General features: G+C 41.5%; 1 protein-coding gene across 1 annotated transcript; it reads left to right on the top strand.

The window, feature by feature from the left end:
• Positions 1–6,185: 6,185 nt before the first annotated feature.
• Positions 6,186–18,270, top strand: hacd3.S (3-hydroxyacyl-CoA dehydratase 3 S homeolog). Its single transcript, XM_018255251.2, has 11 exons — positions 6,186–6,372; positions 8,916–8,958; positions 9,802–9,875; positions 9,960–10,124; positions 12,369–12,420; positions 13,141–13,251; positions 13,498–13,625; positions 14,013–14,125; positions 14,763–14,869; positions 15,737–15,868; positions 17,376–18,270. Exons 1-11 carry the CDS (start codon positions 6,295–6,297, stop codon positions 17,450–17,452), a joined length of 1,080 nt encoding a protein of 359 aa, XP_018110740.1. The 5' UTR covers positions 6,186–6,294; the 3' UTR covers positions 17,453–18,270.

Raw genomic sequence — 18,270 nt, 5'->3', positions numbered from 1 at the left:
TTTTCCCAATTTCCCAATAACATTGGGATCAACCACATTTTTACCAGCCAGGCCGGTAAAATACTGGCCAGGTGGCAACCCTAGTGCGTCGTGATGCGAAAGGGGGTGGGGCCCCCACCAGCCACTAAATACTGACTTTCTATGGCATTTTAAAGCAGCCCTCTGTAGAGGTTGGGAGCAGTCTGTAGTCGGGAGAGTGAGCCCATATAAGGGAAAACCGCACACCGGTGTATCCAAAGTAGACTGCTCTGGCCGCGGCTTGTAAATGCTTCAAGGGATAAAGAGACAGACTCCACCGGACACCATGATAACCACGTGGACACCAACTTCTTAAAATTAGATATGCTTTATTGAAACTCCATTAAAATCACATGCGGGCAGGGGATGTGTGCTTGATGCGTTTCGTGACCTCTATGTCACTTCATAGTGGCATTTGCAAAAACTAGGGTTGCCACCTTTTTTAAAAAAAAATTACTGGCCACTGATGGGGGCGGTAACGCCGTGATGTAAAAAGGGACAGAGCCACAGGTAAATGGGCGGGCTGTGCCGTAAAAAGGGGCGTAACCGAGTGCATCGTAGGGTTGCCACCCTTTCTGGGAAAAAATACCAGCCTTCCTATATATTTATCTTTTTTCCCTATTAATAACATTGGGATCAACCACATTTTTACTGGCCAGGACGGTAAAATATCGGCCAGGTGGCAACCCTAGTGCGTCGTAATGGGAAAGGGGGTGGGGCCCCATCACGAGAGGGGCAGAACACGAAGTAGAGGTAAGTTTCTGCCGGAGGGCCAAGGGCTTTTGTTATAGGTATAACAAATTACCGGCAGCTACATTGCCAGTAACAACCCTAGCAACCTAGCCAGAACCCACAGATTGCATACCTCCCAACATTTTGGAAATAAAAAGATGGACAAAAAAGTTGACACACCCATTTTTGTGACCACACCCCCTAATTACCATGTTCATTTTACAAAATTTGGCAGTTTGTAAAAGGTGGAACATATTTCTGTGTTTTTATTATTTATTACAGTTTTGCTAATGAAGGTGAATTGGCCTTTTAAGCTGTGAGTCTAACTATTCCCAAGGGACCTGTTATCTTATATTGTTACAATTATGCATTTGCTTATCTTGAAATTGTTACAAATGTATCTTATCTGAAGCTGTGGCTGTTCTGGGCTCTTCCAAAAGCCATTTAAGTTAGAAACTTTGTTTCTTTTTCTGTTTGTTCAGTGCAGAGAAAAATGGGACTTTCCAGTACAAAGGAGGTACTGTGAGTAGAGCTGTCAAAAGAGGGACTGTCCCTCTAAAAACGGGACAGTTGGGAGGTATGATTGCCAGTCCGGGCCTGGATCTTTCTGTAATATGGATTTTCATACCTTAAATGTACTAAAAAATCATGAAAACATTAAATAAATCCAATGGACTGGAATAAGGATTAATTATATCTTAGTTTTATTATTACAGAGGAAAAGGAAATCATTTTTTAAAATGTGGATTATTTGTATTAAATTGAGTCTGTGGGAGACGGCATTATTCTATAATTTGGGGATTCAGAATAACAGATCCAATACCTCTACTGTGTATTGCAATAATCTAGAACTGTAAACAAACTAAAACCCTGAACCAGTGCCTCTTCTAGCAGAGACTGTAATTGCATTTAAAGACATTTAAGTCTTCTCTTATGTGGGCATGCTTGTGTTTGTGGTTTTTCAAATGCTTGGCTAAAGTTAAACTGAGCCTGTGAGTAGGGTTGCCACCTTTTCCGGAAAAAAATTCCAGCCTTCCTATATATTTATTATTTTTCCCTATTAATAACGTTGGGATCAACCATCATATTAACCAGCCAGGTGCTACCCTGCCTGTGATTGAAAAATCAACTACACCATACACATAGAGCGGCTATCTACCTGATTTGGTACAAGATTTTGGGGGCCCATGTGGAGCGTATATAATTGATTTGAATGTTGGCTATTATCAGATCAGAAGGCGCCAATGTGTCTGCATAAGCAGGGGTGAAACTACAAGGGGAGCAGAGGGTGTGATTGCACCAGGGCCTGTTCATGAAGTGGAATCCACAGGGGCAATTGGATCACTGCGCCCAGAATCCATTGAAGCCCAGTGAGCCCCACAGTGCTGGAGGGCTCATGGATACACACTGATGGCTGCACACTGATGGTATGTGAATGAGGAAGAGAAAAACTTTGCCCCAGGGTCCATTAGCCTTTAGTAAGACCACTGCCCATTGGCAGGGGATAGCATTCATGACTCAATGCCATTTTCAGATTTTTTGGTATCTGAATAATTGAGAGGGACATTATTTTGCGTCCATACACAGCCCAATAGCCTACTCACCTGGACAAAAGTGGACAAGACATCCCTCACAATCTGATTGTGTACATGGGTGCCAGCTGCAAGGTTAGGGTAATTGAAAATGCCACTGGTCGGACAGGTTGGGCAATTTCAACCATATTGGCTGACCACTAAGCATGTACTGTATGCCAGATCAGGGGTTTGTTTTAAACAGAGCATTCTGGAAGCCTACTGTTGTGTTCATAGACAACCCAAAGGAGGCTTCAGGTCTAGGGTTGCCACCTTTTTTTTTACCAGCCAATGATAAAGGCGGTGGGCAGAGAGGGGGTTGTGATGTGTAGGCAACAGGCATAAATATAGAGGAAGCAGACCCTGCAGCTGCTGGGGGGCCTAGGAGGTATAGGGGCCCCATGAGGCTCTAATTCATACACATTCAAATATTGGTAAAACAAGTCAACCTCTAAACATTTTGGGGGCCTGAAAAATATGGGGCCCAGTAATATCTAGTTACAACAATGGATGGGGTTGTGTCATTTCAAAGGCAGAATATGAAAATATGAAGCACACCATCCTCAGGCATAGCCTTTAAAACCTTTTATTCCAACTTTCGGGGGAAAACCCCTTCCTCGTGTGCACCTGAGGAAGGGGAATTTTCCGCTGGAAAAAAAATATTTTAAAGGCGATGCCTGAGGATGGTGTGCTTCATATCCTGTTATTCAAGATAAGGAATTTGGCTGACTTGGAGGCAGCTTGGGAGTGGATGCACCCAGAAAGAAGTAAGTGGTGTGCAGAGTCATGACGTTCCAGGGGCTGCTTTGGCTTAGGTGAGTAGACAGGGTTTGGAAGAGCAGGGAGAAAGAGGGTGTTGGAGCTAATAGGAGGTGAACCTTATAGGAATTCCAAACTTACTGTCAAATACGTTGTGTGGAAATCGGTAATACTGGCCGAGTGGTAACCCTATGCAGGTCCCACTGCAAATTTTGCATAGTGCTTCATTCCGCCACCAAAAGTAGCATCATTGTGGATGTGTAAGCTACTGAATGTTCACTGTACATGTACACAAGCTCCCTCTGATGTTACTGAATGCTTAATGTGCATGAGTACATTGAATTCAACAGCTAAACTGGTTGAACCAGGGGAATGAAGTATGGTGACAAGAGACGGGGGGGGTCCAAACTGGGTAAAACTGGGTGTTGACATATCTGCATATTTAGATATACAAGTAGTAGGCAGCAGAATCGGACTGGGTCACCGGGACACCGGGAAAAAAACCCGATGGGCCCCAGGCTCTTGTGGGCCCCGCCGGTCCAGATCCGCACCCTGCGCTGGTTCTTTTACTCCTGCTGCAACATCCCTTATACAGGCTGGTTGCGGCAAAACCACATTGTGCACGCGCACTGGCACACACGCACGCCAATGCGCAGCACAGCTGGGTGAGGAGGTCTGGTCCACCGGGGGACCTGAAACTGCAGCCCCAGTGGGCCCCGCGCTCCGCACTCCCATCCTGGTAGGCAGTATCACACATGAAACATTAATTTGGTGCACAATACAATCTTACTAAATGTATCCAAGTTTTACAAAACAAAAATATCAACCATACCAAAAGGACAGAGGTACCACAGTGCTGCATGATCCCTGAGCTTCTCCCTTCTAGTGTTTCCAAAGTTGCATTGCGAGGAAACCATTGGGTGTCTTTGGAAAACAAAGTGACACATATATTTTCCCAGCAGCATTTATTGCCAACCCTGGTAGTGCATGTTTACTGCAGGCGACATCTCTCCATGTTCCATTACCCTTAAGGCTGTTGGGCCTAGGGATGGGCGAATTTTTTCGCCTCGTTTCGCCGAAAAAATGACGCCCATAGTCTTGTATGTCGGCGTGCATCAAAAAAAAAAAAGACGCGCGTCAAAACAATTTCGCCTCGCGACAAAATCTTTTTGATGCCCATAGACTTTAATGGGCGTCTGCGACATTTCGCCTGTGGCGAATTTTTGGCGAAGCGAAACGGGTCAAATTCGCCCATCCCCACTGTTGGCCTAAATGGCATGAACAATGAAAAGTAGCCGTGCACATATATATGCCAACTCATACATATTCTTTCTAGTTTTGGCACACAAGCCTATCAGTCTGATACTGGGGACAACAGGCTAGCACATGCACTCAAAATGTTTGTCTCATTGGCCAGAAGGAAGCTAATCAAATGCCTGAGGTGCAGGGGGTTGCAATAATTCAAACAATTAAATAAATGCATGAGAAGCCACTCCCAGCCTGGCGCACAGAATAGAGAGTAGTAATGAAGGTGCTGAGAGTTGTGCATAATAGTGAAAGAACCACTAGGGAAGTTATAGTGATGACAAGGTGGATTTGGCAGTGGTTTTGGTATTAAAACTTATAGGAAAGCAAGAATGAGCTGGGCAGAGCTGGGAGTTATGTCTGAAGGTGATGCTCAATATGAGAAGGGGCAGCTGAGCAATAATCAAATGTGTAGGGAATTAAAATCTGGATTGTAGAGTTGTACACATTTTTACCTCATTATATTTTCATAATATTTTTTCAAGCCTGTTGGTGTATTTGCGGGGAATTATGATGTTGTTTCCATATTAAAGGAGATATATGGAATCAATGAAAAAGTAATATATGGTGTTGCTTTTACATGGTGCTAAAAATTAATATTATCTTTAAAAATAGCCCCTTTATTAGAGCTCCCTATAGTAGAGTCCTGCAGTGGGTCGTGTACCAACGGGTTACCCGCAAAAACCTGCAGTACCCTGAGGGTGCGCGTATAGACGCGGTTCTGCGGGTTGGCCCGCGGGTCTTCGCAATATCGATATTTACTCCTTTTTCCGGGGCACGTCTTCTTCCGATGACGTCACTTCCGGTTTACAATGGCAGAATTTCCTGTTTTACTCCTTTTGTTCTGATCACGTCTACCAGAGCCGGGCCACACTGGCCAGGCGCCCTAGGCGACCTGGGCAACCGCAGCACAGAGTGAGCGCAGAAGCGCCAATAAGCGTGTGCACGTGCGCAGAAGCGCCAATCGGCGTGCGCACATGTGCCAATCATCGTATGGGGAGTGAGGGGACCGGACATGGGGTAGGCGACAGAGGAGGTACGTGCCTGGCGCCCCCCAGCTTTGCGCCCTAGGCACGTGCCTACTCTGCCTACCCCTAGTTCTGGTCTACTTCCGATGATGTCACTTCCGGTTTACAATGACAGCACTTCCTGATTCTTGATGATCAGCGGGTCCGGGTTGCGGATAAGGTACTTGCGGGTCGGGTAGCGGGTCCAAGCGGGCAAGAATGCGGGTTGCGGATTGCAGGTTGCAGCTACGGGTCCCAAAAAATGGACCAGCGCAGGACCCTATAGATGTTCACTGGTCCCTGTTGTGTGTGTGTCCTAACGATCCCTGCCAGAAGCACAGTAGGAGGGGACAGCCAATCACAGCCCTCACACAAGCACAGACAGACTTCAGTTCCTTATCAGGTCCAACAGTGCAATGAGCTGAGTGCCACGGCTCCCCTGTGCAGCCTGGGAATTCAGGAAGTGGAAAAGAAGCAAGGGATTATTAAGGTTTTTGCAGAAATGTTAAATAAATCAGTAACACTACTTTTTTAAAGCTAAATGAGTAGAGCACTGGTACATTCTTATTTTTTACACAAAATGTCTCCTGACTGGAATATTTGCCATTACTAACAGACATATTGACACCTGTCAAAATACAGGAAATCTCTAAGCACATCGTTCACTACTGTGATTGACCTTCCACTGCTTCTGCCAGGACTCCTCCCTCCACTCAGCAACACTTCCTTTTATAGAGCACCGGTTTCCTTATCAGTAATGGAATGCTTGCCCTCAGCAAATATGGCCGCTGCCGTTTTTGAAGTTCCGCCTCTGGGTGGTGTAACGAGTGGCCGGCTGAACCTTCAGATTGTTCTAGCAGCGGCAGCACCTGGAGAGAAAGCGACCCTAGGCTACCGGCGGAATGAGCCTGACACCGCACGTGTTCTGGGCACAAAGGCACCACGAGCTGTACCTGCGGGTGGAGCTGAGCGATGTGCAGGTAGGAGCGGCCATGAGAGGGACTTGCTCCTGTTCACCTTGTCTAATGGAGTACTCTGCCAGCAAAGCAACACAGCCTGGAGAAGCTGCAGGCTGATCTGTGTCTTTATTGCTGTCATAATCATAATGGAAGTACTAACACTGGATCCATCCACACTACTTACATATGTGCTGTAACCAAGCCCTCCCTGTATGTAGCACTCATATATTATACCCTTCACTGACCTCTCATTAATGTAACTGCTCAGTGCCAGTCCTACCTGTCATCTCCCATGTTTACCCCTTGTAATGTAGTTCCCCTGGCAAATGTCACTGTATATAGCCCCAGTGTGCAAGTCTGAAGCCAACTCCTCTTATACCTGTGTATATCTGTAGTAACCTAGTCTTCTTACTGTGCCCATATTCAATGTATCAATGTACCTGTTACTAGTCCAGGCTGTCACACACACATACCATTATCTTCCTTACAACCGCCACTTGTACCAAACCTCTTGTATATCCGTGTATCTAGTCTTCCTTAACTACTGTCTCTGTATCCAACTCCAAATCCAGGCTTACTTTATCCCACCATAACTGTAACAATGTCTTTCGTACAACTCACTGTATACAGCCCCATTGTACAAGTATGTATTTGTATTTGTGTACATCTGTAGTAATTGTTATCTAGTTATTACTGTCCCTGCATTCCAACCCTATAATACCTGTCACTACTCCAGGCATCCTTTATCCCATTATAACAGTAATACTGTCTTCCTTATCACTGTTGCTGTATCCTATACCTCCCAGTTTTCAAACCCTCTTACATGTTTGTTATACACAGTGCTTTGTCATGTTTCAAGGAAGTCACTGTTCCCTAACGCTTACAATGTATTCTATGTAGACACCCTTGCCACCTATTCTTCTTCAACATAAAGGGCATGTAAAGGCAAAAATATAAAATCCCAAAAAGAAACCAATATCCAATATACTTTAATTAAAAAATGTGTACTGTTTTTATAAGAAACCTAACAGTATGCAGTGAAATTCTTCCTTCAGTTACTGCTGTGGATAAGAATTGTCAGATGCCCCTAACTGCTGAGCAGGGAAACAATCATACTTATGAACAGCAGGGGGAGTCCGCGTCTTACTTCCCAGCCATGCAGAACTCAAGCAGCTTTGTTTGTTTCCCTATAGAGCAGTCAGCCACTGTGTAGAGATTTGTATTAGATTTTATTTTTGCCTTTACATCCCCTTTACTGTTTCCAACTCCAGCTGCAAGGACAAAGATCATGGAGCCAGATTTAAACAGATAAACTGGGATTCTATTTGGAGGATTATTTTGCTGCAGCCACTGGTTCTGCAGAGTTGGAGAAAGTTTGTATTAAACAATAGAAAAACTATAAAATCCACATTAGATTAGATGACATCACAGGACCCCGTGCAGTCTGCCTATTCTGATTATTAATCAGTCTTGCTGTATTGGCTTCTGGCAGAGATTATTTGACTTGTGCTGTTTTGATAATTTATGACAATCCCTAAGCAGCCCAGACCACACTGAGCATGTGCACAGTCTTGGTCTTGCAAAGATGTTTAACAAAGTTACAAGATAGTGACCCCCTGTGGCCAACTTTGAAAGCATAAATTATTTGTTTTATTAGGCTTGTGGTGCAGTAAGTTCATGTTTATGTTTAGTATACAAAATACAGCATTTCTAGCCTTATTCTATTTTCGTCTTTACTTCCCCTTTAAGCTGTACACTTATCTTTATCCAAATTTGAAGCTGCCAGTTTTTGCATCTTACTTTTATTGCTAACTGTCTGCCATTCCTAGCACCCAGTTGCTCTCAACCAGGTTTAGCTCACGTGTAAAGCGTGTTGGGCCCTTTGTGCCAAACAAATTGCATTTATCAATTCTAGTTAGCCATCATAGCATTTCTATAACAATACAGGAAGTGTAGTCTCTCCCTCAGTTAGAAAAGGAGAAGTTACCCATGGCCGTGCATAGTGCAGAATAGTCACAAAGCTCCTGTGCTGGTACATAAACACACAATAAGACGAGGACAGATGGCAACCAGCTCTGCATATTTTAATTTTGCTATAATCTTAGTAATTTGAGGACAGTTGTCTCAATGACACAAAAGAACAGATGAAAGAGACTTCATAGGTTTCCAGAGCAACCTTCTTTGCTTGAACCTAGGTCAAATGCATGCATATCTTGTTCTCCAGCTGTTGTAAAACTACAGCTCCCAGCATTTCACCACCAGTAAGGTTGTACTTCCCCATACGGTAAAATATTGAAGACTGCCTGTAGGTACTCTAAGAAATCAGGAAGCACATGCCTTCATGTATCGGTTGGTGCATTCTTACTTGTTATACCCAGCAAGGATATAATCTAATTGTCTACAGGCATAATCAGTAGGTAACATAATCATAGCCTCCAAGCTACAAAACCTGGCAAATGTGGCTAGGCTATAACTGTATTCAGTGGCTTTATTGCAGGCAATCAGCTTAATGCAGCCTGTTGATAACTTGTGTGTAAAGCCCGTGTATTTTTTTTTTCTTACAGAACCCAGACATCACTATCTCTGACAATGTACTTCATTTTAAAGGTAAAGTAGGTTCTATAATGTCCTCTCATATCCATCAGACAGAAGCTAGATATTCTTCTATTGGGAGTTATGGTTATAATTCGCTTTATTGTAAAAGGTGTCAGTCTCCTCCTGCAATTATACATTAGAAGGGAGTCCGTTTCAGGGTTGTATAGGGCGCATTTTATATCAAGCCCAAATGTGTAATGAGTAAACAAATAAAGCAGTGTGTTTTGGCGCAGTACGGGTTGGGGTGAGTGCAGAGCATTTTAGTTGTAGCTCTGCACATGTGCAAAGTTTAAATATTTATATGGGGAGTTGACACATACTGGATGAAATTAATAAAAAAACAACACTTTTGGCAACAGTAGTAGAATATGGGCGATCATGTATCCAGAACATTGGTTAGCATCCAACCAGATCTTTCAACCTGATAAATGACTGAAATCTCTTCTGTCGGGTGATTAGATGACTCATGTTGTTGTATCGCTTTTACTTTACCCAAGGCAAGAATTTTAACGTTACACCTCCAACGTAGGGTAAAGGCACTGGAATGTGGCAATGGGCAGTACTCACTAGTGCAATCACTGGTCAGGAGATTGTCGATTGGTCTGTAGATTCTGGCAAATAGCCGTAACATGCTATAGACAGCCACTATTTTTTGGCCCTGTGGGGGGTTTATAACAATATAACAGGTATGGATGTTTTAATTGATAAATAATTTGGGTTTCATGTTCAATTTGCAAAAGACTTTTATTGTACAGCTTTTTATATCTGGGTGGCAGGTCCCCTTTAAAGAACCTCATTCAAAATTATAATGAAGTCTTGTAGAACCCAGATAATAACTGATTTTGTTTCTCCAAGCCCAAGGACATGGAGCTAAAGGAGTCAATATATATGAGTTTTCCTTGGAATTCTTTGAACCTGTAAAGCCAAAGGTAAGTACTGTATGAAAAGATCATACCAGTGAAGCTGACATCCTGGTGAATTGTGTAGCATGTATAATTTTATGCTCCCTCCAGTTTACACAGAGACCAACTCAGCGGCAGGTTGCCATCACTGTAAAGAAGAGCGAGAAGCTTTGGTGGCCACGGCTCATCAAAGAAGAGCGCAAGCCTCGTTTCCTAGCCCCAGACTTTGATCGCTGGCTAGATGAATCAGATGCAGAAATGGAGCTGCGAGAGAAGGTATAATCATATTGTGTATTGAGATTACAGCAATAAGTAGGATATGGGGATAACGAATATGACCTGTACTCATGCCTTGCTAATATTTAACAATTCACTGTCATTTTATACTTATAGGCCAGAGAAGCATTACCTTCCACAATCATTTTTCACAGCTGCTTGTTTGTGTGAGCCAGCATTCTCCTTATTTATTTTGCCCCAGAATAGGTCATTGTCAACCAAAGCCTACATGGGCCATGTCTCTAAATTAGGTTGGCCTCAGCACTCGTGTGACCCTGTTAAATCACATGCAGAAACAGGAGGTCGTTTGGTGTCAGCTGGTCTTTCTCCATTTAACTTCATTATCAGACACCATAAGGTAGAAGAAAGGTTGAGTTGAAACTCACGCACCCCAGTTATTTCTATAATGACAAAGCTATGATATAGCTGCTGCTATCAACAGTAATTAAGGCAAACAAGGAGGGGACCATAACTTGTCTTTTGGGACAGGCAGAATCAGGTGTTTGCCTAGCATGGTCTGTTCTCTATAAAGCAGCTTTCAGGCATCTGCATCTTCCCTATTGATAATGTCCATCACTAGAAAAATTTAGAACCAGATACATCAATGAGTGTCTCAGCAGGAGGTTATTGAAGACAATTTAGAAAATTGTGTTCCCACAGGAAATTAGATGTGTGTGTTAGGCTAATGACAAACGCTAAGATTCGGGGAGATTTAGTAAGCCAGCGACAAATCGCCTCTTCTTCGGGCGACTAATCTTCCCGAAAAGCCATCCCGCCGGCTAGAATCTAAATCGCCGGCGGGATGGCACTCTGATTGATACGTCTTTCAAAGTTGCCCGAAGTTGCCTCACGAGTAAACTTCGGGCAACTTCAGAAAATAAAGCACTTCGAGTGGGGACAGGAAGGCTTTTCGGGGAGATTTGAGGCGATTAGTGGCCGGGCGACTAAATCTCCCCCAAATCTTAGCGTGTGTCACTAGCCTAAAAGTCCCATGTGACCCCCCCCCACTTTACTGTGACAATTGCTATGATCAAGCCATGCCTCTTATTGTTTGAGAAGTATGGTAGCTTGTTATACATTTGTAGTGTTGGGCGAATTTCTCCCGTTTCGCCAAAAAATTTGCGAATTTAAAAATATTTTTGACGCCGGCGACATTTCAGACACCCATATTATATATTTTGGCGCTGGCGAAAATTCGGCGGTGAACTTTCACTGCAATTTTGCAAATTTATTCACCGGCGCTGAAGCACGGAAATTCCCTGCGAATTCGCACCTGCCAAATAAAATCGCTAAACATTTGTATGTATTGATTTAAATGCACTGGGTACACAACCCTGCCCATCTGACTCTAGAATTTTGTGGTACAAGCTCTTAATCATTAAAGCGATATTCAATCTGTGAATTTATTAGCACAACAATTGCGATATTTGTTTTATTGAAATGTGAATTATTAAGAGTGAATCCCCATATAATCGTCAGTGACACATAGGGGGTTATTTATTAGAGTCTGATTTTTTTCTGATTGTACTTTTAAAACGGATAAAACACAATTTTTTTGTGGGAAAACAAAAAACCTAAAAATCTTTGATTTAATAAAGCCGATGGTGTTAAAAGTCCAAATAAAAATGTACTCCATCTCTGACCTGCCCAGTTCATGTAGAAGTCAATGGCAGATGTCCCAAAGATATCCTGATTTTCACTGGGTTTCTGAAAAAATTGCTGTATTCGGGATTCAAATTCAATAAAGTCAAGGCATTTGGGTGTCAGATCCGAAAATGTTGCGGTATTCAGATTTTTTTCACACAAGAAATTTTCGGGAAAATGTATTGATAAATAGGGGGGAAAATTTGTGCGAATTCAGTCGGAGTAATTTTTTTAGAAAATTGTGAGAACTTTTCGGATTTTGATAAATAACCCCCCTAATCGCTGACACCATGAATTATTAACTTTATTTCAATAATAATTTGGTTACTATAGCACAAAGCTTGGACACGTGGTTAAGGGTGCTTGGGTTGCCATAGTATGTGCTATTACCCAGTTAGGTAGTACATATCAATTAAACGTATTGCTTTTATTATTTTTTACTCACTAAATAGCGACATAGTAACTGGTAAATGGTTCTTGTGAGCTACTGGACTGGGGCAAATTTTGCCCATGATATGGCAAACCATCCATAGACTGCTGTTTGTTTGGTACAATAAATAATGCTGTCACTGAATTCTGTTCTTTGTTCAACCCGCTTAGGAAGAAGAACGAATAACGAAAATTAGAACAGAGTCTAGAAAACGAGAAGACCGTAAGACTACTTATGTATTGTGTGTTTGAATACAAATATCCAGTTGAAAAGGAATATATTTTATGCCTGGATTGATTTTTCCAGCACAAGATAAGAGCCTCAAGTAAGGCTGAAAGTAACTAGACCTGTACCCCAACTACATTTGTCAAAAGCGGGGAACCATTGAACCATTGGGTTGTACGTAAAAAGCTAAAAATGAATCTAAAGTTAGCCATAAACAGGCAGATTTTTGCTGCAATTCTTGACTTGAGTTGGCAGACTATTGGTTTGCATGTAAGGCCACAACAATACCCACAGCAGTCTCTATAAATGGTTCAGATATTGATTGGTAAGGCTGGAAAATCATAGATAAAGACCGCACAAGCCATAAATGCGGTTCTGGCCAACGGGTCTGCACAGACTCAACTTGTGATGTGATTATTAACCCAGGGGCCTAATAATTTACTCTGCCTGATTTGGTATAGATCACTTCCTGGTAGAGCACTACTTCTTGAAAGCAAGAGCTAGTACATAAAGGGAGTATGCTGGTTACATAAATGATATACAATAATTATAAGGTACCCTTAACCCACAGAAAGTAAGCTCTCAATATAAGCAAATGACTGAAAGTCTGATGACTCTTTCTCCTTAAAGAAGGATAACCATATCCAGTGCCAAAAAAAATCCCTTTTTTTCCAATTAACAAATGTTTTTTGTGAATTATTTCTGTGCCCACCCCAGCTTTCCTGTACGTGAAGCGTGGCTATTTATTCATGTATAACCTTGTGCAGTTCTTGGGATTTTCCTGGATTTTTGTTAACATGACGGTTCGACTTTTCATTCTTGGACAAGGTAAGAAGCAGAGATGGACCTCATAAGCACTATTGGGCTTTGAGGAACATCCTCTTAAATAAATACAAGCTCTGCTCTGAAGATTCCAGTATTACTTGTATAGCATAACTCTTTATTGCATGCTAACTGAGTAGTTATTGGAGATGGGGGACTAAACCTGTAGTTAGGCATCATTTAGAGGGCTACAGGGTGCCCCTGTCTTTATTGTGATTTTCACAAGATTTGCTCTCATTTGTCTCCTTCCAGACTCGTTTTATGATACATTTAATACCATGGGCGATATGATATATTTCTGTCAGACTCTGGCTATTTTGGAGATTATCAATCCCTTAATTGGATTGGTGAAAACAGGAGTCGCACCAGCATTGATCCAGGTATTACGAGACAGATTGTGTACGAACTACTAACTCATTTAGCTGATTCAAGGCTCTGTTTTCTGCAGAGGCTAAAACATTTTCTTAATATCTTTTTGGTCTCTGAACAGCAGCTTGAAGAAAAAATTATGTATAAGAAACTTATCCTTATTTTTGCTCTTTACCTAATGGATGCCCCACAAAGAAAGAAAAAACAAGTATCTTTGTGTTTTTGTGACAAAAGTTAAACCCTGCAATTAATCCAACGTATCCAGACTTTTCTTTTACGAAACCTAAACATATATTGGTACAGTACAATGAATTGAAGTAGGACGGACTGTAATGTTTAGACCGTGATGAAAACAAATACGACTAATCCTAACAAGCACATTCTGCTTCATTATTCAGGTTTTGGGTAGGAATTTCATAATTTTTTTCATCCTCGGGCAACTGGATGAAATGCAGACTAAAGCCATAGTCTTCTTCATATTGTACCTGTGGAGCTCAATAGAAATTTTCAGGTAGGTAATGCTTTACTGTGGATGGGCCTATGTGTTGATAGCCTTCATTTATTTAGCTGAGAAACACTCTGGAGAGGATTACAGCCCTGTGTCTCACTGGAACAATAAAACATACAGAAAATGAATATGGTTATTTCTAGGGATTAGGGATGCACAAAATGTAGGATGCAATTTGGGATTGGCTGAATCAAAGCTGGGTTTACAGAATTGGGATTCAGCAGGATCCTTAGTGCTCAGCTAAACTGAATCTGAACCCTTAAAGTCATGTGACTTTGTGCAAGGGAATCTCAAATTGGTATTTCATGACATATTTGGGTATTCTTCTTTTAAAAACTGGAAGGGCTGGAAGATTAATACTTAGAAAACAAACATCTGGTCCATCTCATTTCATCTGTCCAATCCAATTCAGTTATGTGAAAGAGGCCTGGAGTTTCATAGGAATATAGCGACCAGTAGGCTCTGACTGTAGATATAAACAACATGACTTCAAGTATTTGCATGACAGTTGAGATTCAGCCGTTTCAACACTCCGTAAAATATTTGTTTTCTCCCCTTCAACTCCTCTTTCCTTTACACACATATAGAGAGTTCTCCAATCTAATTATCAGAGGGAAACTGAAACGTCTCTCCCCTTTAGGTACCCATTCTACATGCTGGCTTGTCTAGACACAGAGTGGAAGCTGTTAACGTGGATCAGATACACAATTTGGATCCCACTTTACCCCCTTGGAGCACTGGCAGAAGGTACCTTATTTAAAAGCCTCACTATTAGATCCACATATTTCAGTGGCAGAAATAGAGAAGAAATTCTTTGGAAATATCATGTACAAATAAAGGATCTAATTTCCTCTCCATTTTATTCTGTTGTTTTGTGTGACATTAAATGCAAATGACAAATGTCATTACTTTGCAAATATTAGAACTTTTTATTCAAGTTCCGAAATATTTGTAGATATTAAGGTACATGTACTTTCCTGCTCACCATGCACTACGTCTGTGTATAAATTAAACAGACTTTATGATTACTGGCAATGACGAAGAGAAGAATTTTGAATAAATAATTGCTTTCACGTTGTTGGGCCCAGTATTTATAATAAAGAACTTTTAAATAAATAAAGGAGATTTCTATCTCCTAAATCAATGGAACTAGCCTGCAGAATTATCATTATCCGTTATAGTCAACTTGTGGTAGAGAACCATCTATAAGGGTCAGCGGCACACAGGCAGATTCGGGGAGATTAGCTGCCTGGCAACAAATATCCTCTTCTTCATGGCGACTAATCTCCCTGAACTGACTCCCGCCAGCTAAAATGTAACAACGGCGGGATGGCACTTGGGGCGATTTGTTTTCCGAAGTTGCCTCACAAGGAAGCTTCGAGCGACTTCGGAAAATGAATCGCACCGAGTGGCATCCCGTCGGCGATTTACATTTAGTTCCGGGAGATTAGTCGCCCCGAAGAAGAGGAGATTTGTCACCAGGTGACTAATCTCCCCTGTGTGTCCTGACCCTAAGATGTAATAAAGCTGAAGCACACTAGTAAAAAGTGACTTCTTTAGGAAAAGTGAATGTTAGTATTGCAGATAATCTGTGAATATTTTTTCCCTCTGCAGCTGTGTCTATTATCCAGGCAATCCCCATCTTTAATGAGACCGGAAGATTCAGTTTTCGGCTGCCTCTACCCATAGAACTTACTGTCAGCTTCTCTGTATTTCTTGTTGTTTACCTAGTTCTGTTATTTCTGGGTGAGTCTGATAAATGTTTATTGGAATGTAAAGTCGCTGTCACTTGCGTCAATCATTCAACATATCCAACAGCCCACTCCAGATACAATGGCACCAATGTCAATATCCAACACTTGCAGTTGTTTTATGAGGGGGCATGAAACCCAGCTACATATAATATGTACTACTAACCTGCTTTGGTTTTGAGCCTGGGTCCTCTAGGACAAATGGGTTTTTGTTTTGTTTTTTTATTAAAAGGTTTTGATTTTGCGTTTTCAAACAACAAAAAGATAACAGATAAACAACCAAAATTGGCACTTGCATAGTAATCGAGTGCTTACATCATCATATACTTAGTGACAGTTTTAGAACGGAGTACCGTATGGCATCAGATTGCCCGAGTGGATATAAGGTTATATATGGGGTTCAGTCACCTGGTAGGGATATGCTGGGGTTGGTATCTAGCCATGGTTCCCAAATCTTCTCCAATTTCCCCGGTTTACCCGCAAGCGTTGTATGTCCATTTGATTAGAGGCAATGTACCATTTATTAGCTCCACCCAATTTCGAAGTGTAGGGGGAACTTCAGTGTATTCTGGATTTTTTGAAGGGGCACTATCATCTACTAAATGGGCCTCAGGAGACCTAATGCCAACGTTATTACTTTAGGGCTGTCCTAAAGTGTCTTAGGCTGTCAGACAAGTGTCTTACCTGTCTGCTCCATTTTTTTTTTTTGTTAGATTTTCTTTATTAACTTTTTCATTTGTTGTAGATAGAAGTTAGAAGAAGAAGGAGGTAGAGAGAAAAGAAGAGAGATGGGTTCTCCCATTGCACAGTCTTATATAATACATGACTTATGGCAATATATGTGACTCCAATACTCAGTTGGCTTCTGCATTTTTAGGGGCAGATTTATCAAGGGTCAAATTGAAATACTTCGAATAGCGAACTCAAACTTTTTTTTTTTCTAATTTGGGTATTCTGCGGTCGAAGTAAAATCATTAGATCTAACGATTAAATCCTTCGAATCGAACGATTTTACTTCAACTTCAAAAAACAGAAAAATGCTGTAGAAGGTCCCCCATAGGCTAACATAGCACTTCGGCAGGTTTAATTTGGCGAAGTATTGAAGTCGAAGTTTTTTTAAAGAGACAGTACTTCGATTATCGAATATTCAAACTATTTTACTTCGAATCAAAGTCGTAGTATCCTATTCGATGGTCGAAGTATCCAAAAAATTACTTTGAATTTCGAATTTTTTTACTTTGAAAATTCCCTCTAATTCACTTCGACCCTTGATAAATCTGCCCCTTAATGTCTGTGGTCAGAGTGTAAGACTGCCCTAAACATCATTGATCTCCTTCTACTTGCTTCTCATAGTCTGGTCTGGTTCAGATGGAGTTATATATTGCAAGGAGGCAGGGGAATGAATGCAGAAAAAGGGGGTCGGGGGAATAAAAATATTTTGCAAAGTGGAAAAGTAAACGGTTCATTTTTACTTCCTCAAATTTTTTTTTTCTCTTTAAAAGGACTTGCCATCAATCTACGGCATTTACTGAAACAGAGACGTCGGCGTTTGGGCAGCAGGAAGAGAAAAATGCAATAAATGGCCAACAGTATGTTCACTGCACTGGAAACATCACCCAAGGACATAACTAGTGGTGTCTGTAACCACTCAGAGTCTAATTCTTCATTGCACCCTACTCTCACATTCCTCTTCTTTCCCTGCACTGCATCCCCTTTAAAGATGTACTTATCCAATCTTCATGTTTCCAGAACATTGAAAACTGGTGTAAGGATCTTCAGCAGAAACCTTCCTCCTTCTGGTGTGTCAGTCAGGTGTATCATTTTACAGCCATGGCATTAGCTTACAGTAAAGGCCACTCTAACAGGCACAGCTGCAGTCAGTATTCCCATTGGCTGAGGCCATAACTCAGGGCATGGGTGGCCATGGAGGTAATTTTTAATTTAATAATTCTGACAGATAAGAATCTCGGTAGATATGTGCTCAGTAGGTTACTATGGTACCAATATAAGATATCTTGTTTTTTTTGCCACATATTTAAATAATTACAGTATGTAAGTAAGGGCAGCTTATAATGTCCTGTTTCTCAGACCTGGTCACCAAACGGTTACAATTTCCTTCAAAATAGTGAGTTTAGTTCCTGCTGCTTTGCCTTTATTAGCCAGCTTCAGTTAAGGGAACTACAGCTGAAAAAAAGGAAAAAAAACTTATTTTTTTGTTAGATAAGTCACTAACTAGAAATAGCAGCCCCTATAGGGGGATACACGACTCACAATCCGTTCTGTAATGTTTTTATTAGAAAAAAAATTCAAAAGTTTTCCCATTCTTTTTATTACACATGGCATTGTTTGTTTTTTTTTTCCTCCACGAAGAATAATAAAAATGTTTTATTCTGGAAA

This window comes from Xenopus laevis, chromosome 3S (assembly GCF_017654675.1).
Source record: "Xenopus laevis strain J_2021 chromosome 3S, Xenopus_laevis_v10.1, whole genome shotgun sequence".
In the NCBI taxonomy this organism is placed as follows: Eukaryota; Metazoa; Chordata; class Amphibia; order Anura; family Pipidae; genus Xenopus; species Xenopus laevis.
Note: the sequence above shows the minus strand (reverse complement) of the source record. Positions and strands in the feature narration are given on the sequence as shown.

Coding starts and splice junctions, on each gene's coding strand:
- hacd3.S (XM_018255251.2), top strand. CDS start 6,295: ATGAGCCTGACACCGCACGTGTTCTGGGCACAAAGGCACCACGAGCTG. Junction 13,252..13,497: donor ACTTTTCATTCTTGGACAAG/GTAAGAAGCAGA, acceptor GTCTCCTTCCAG/ACTCGTTTTATGATACATTT. Junction 14,126..14,762: donor AGCTCAATAGAAATTTTCAG/GTAGGTAATGCT, acceptor TCTCCCCTTTAG/GTACCCATTCTACATGCTGG.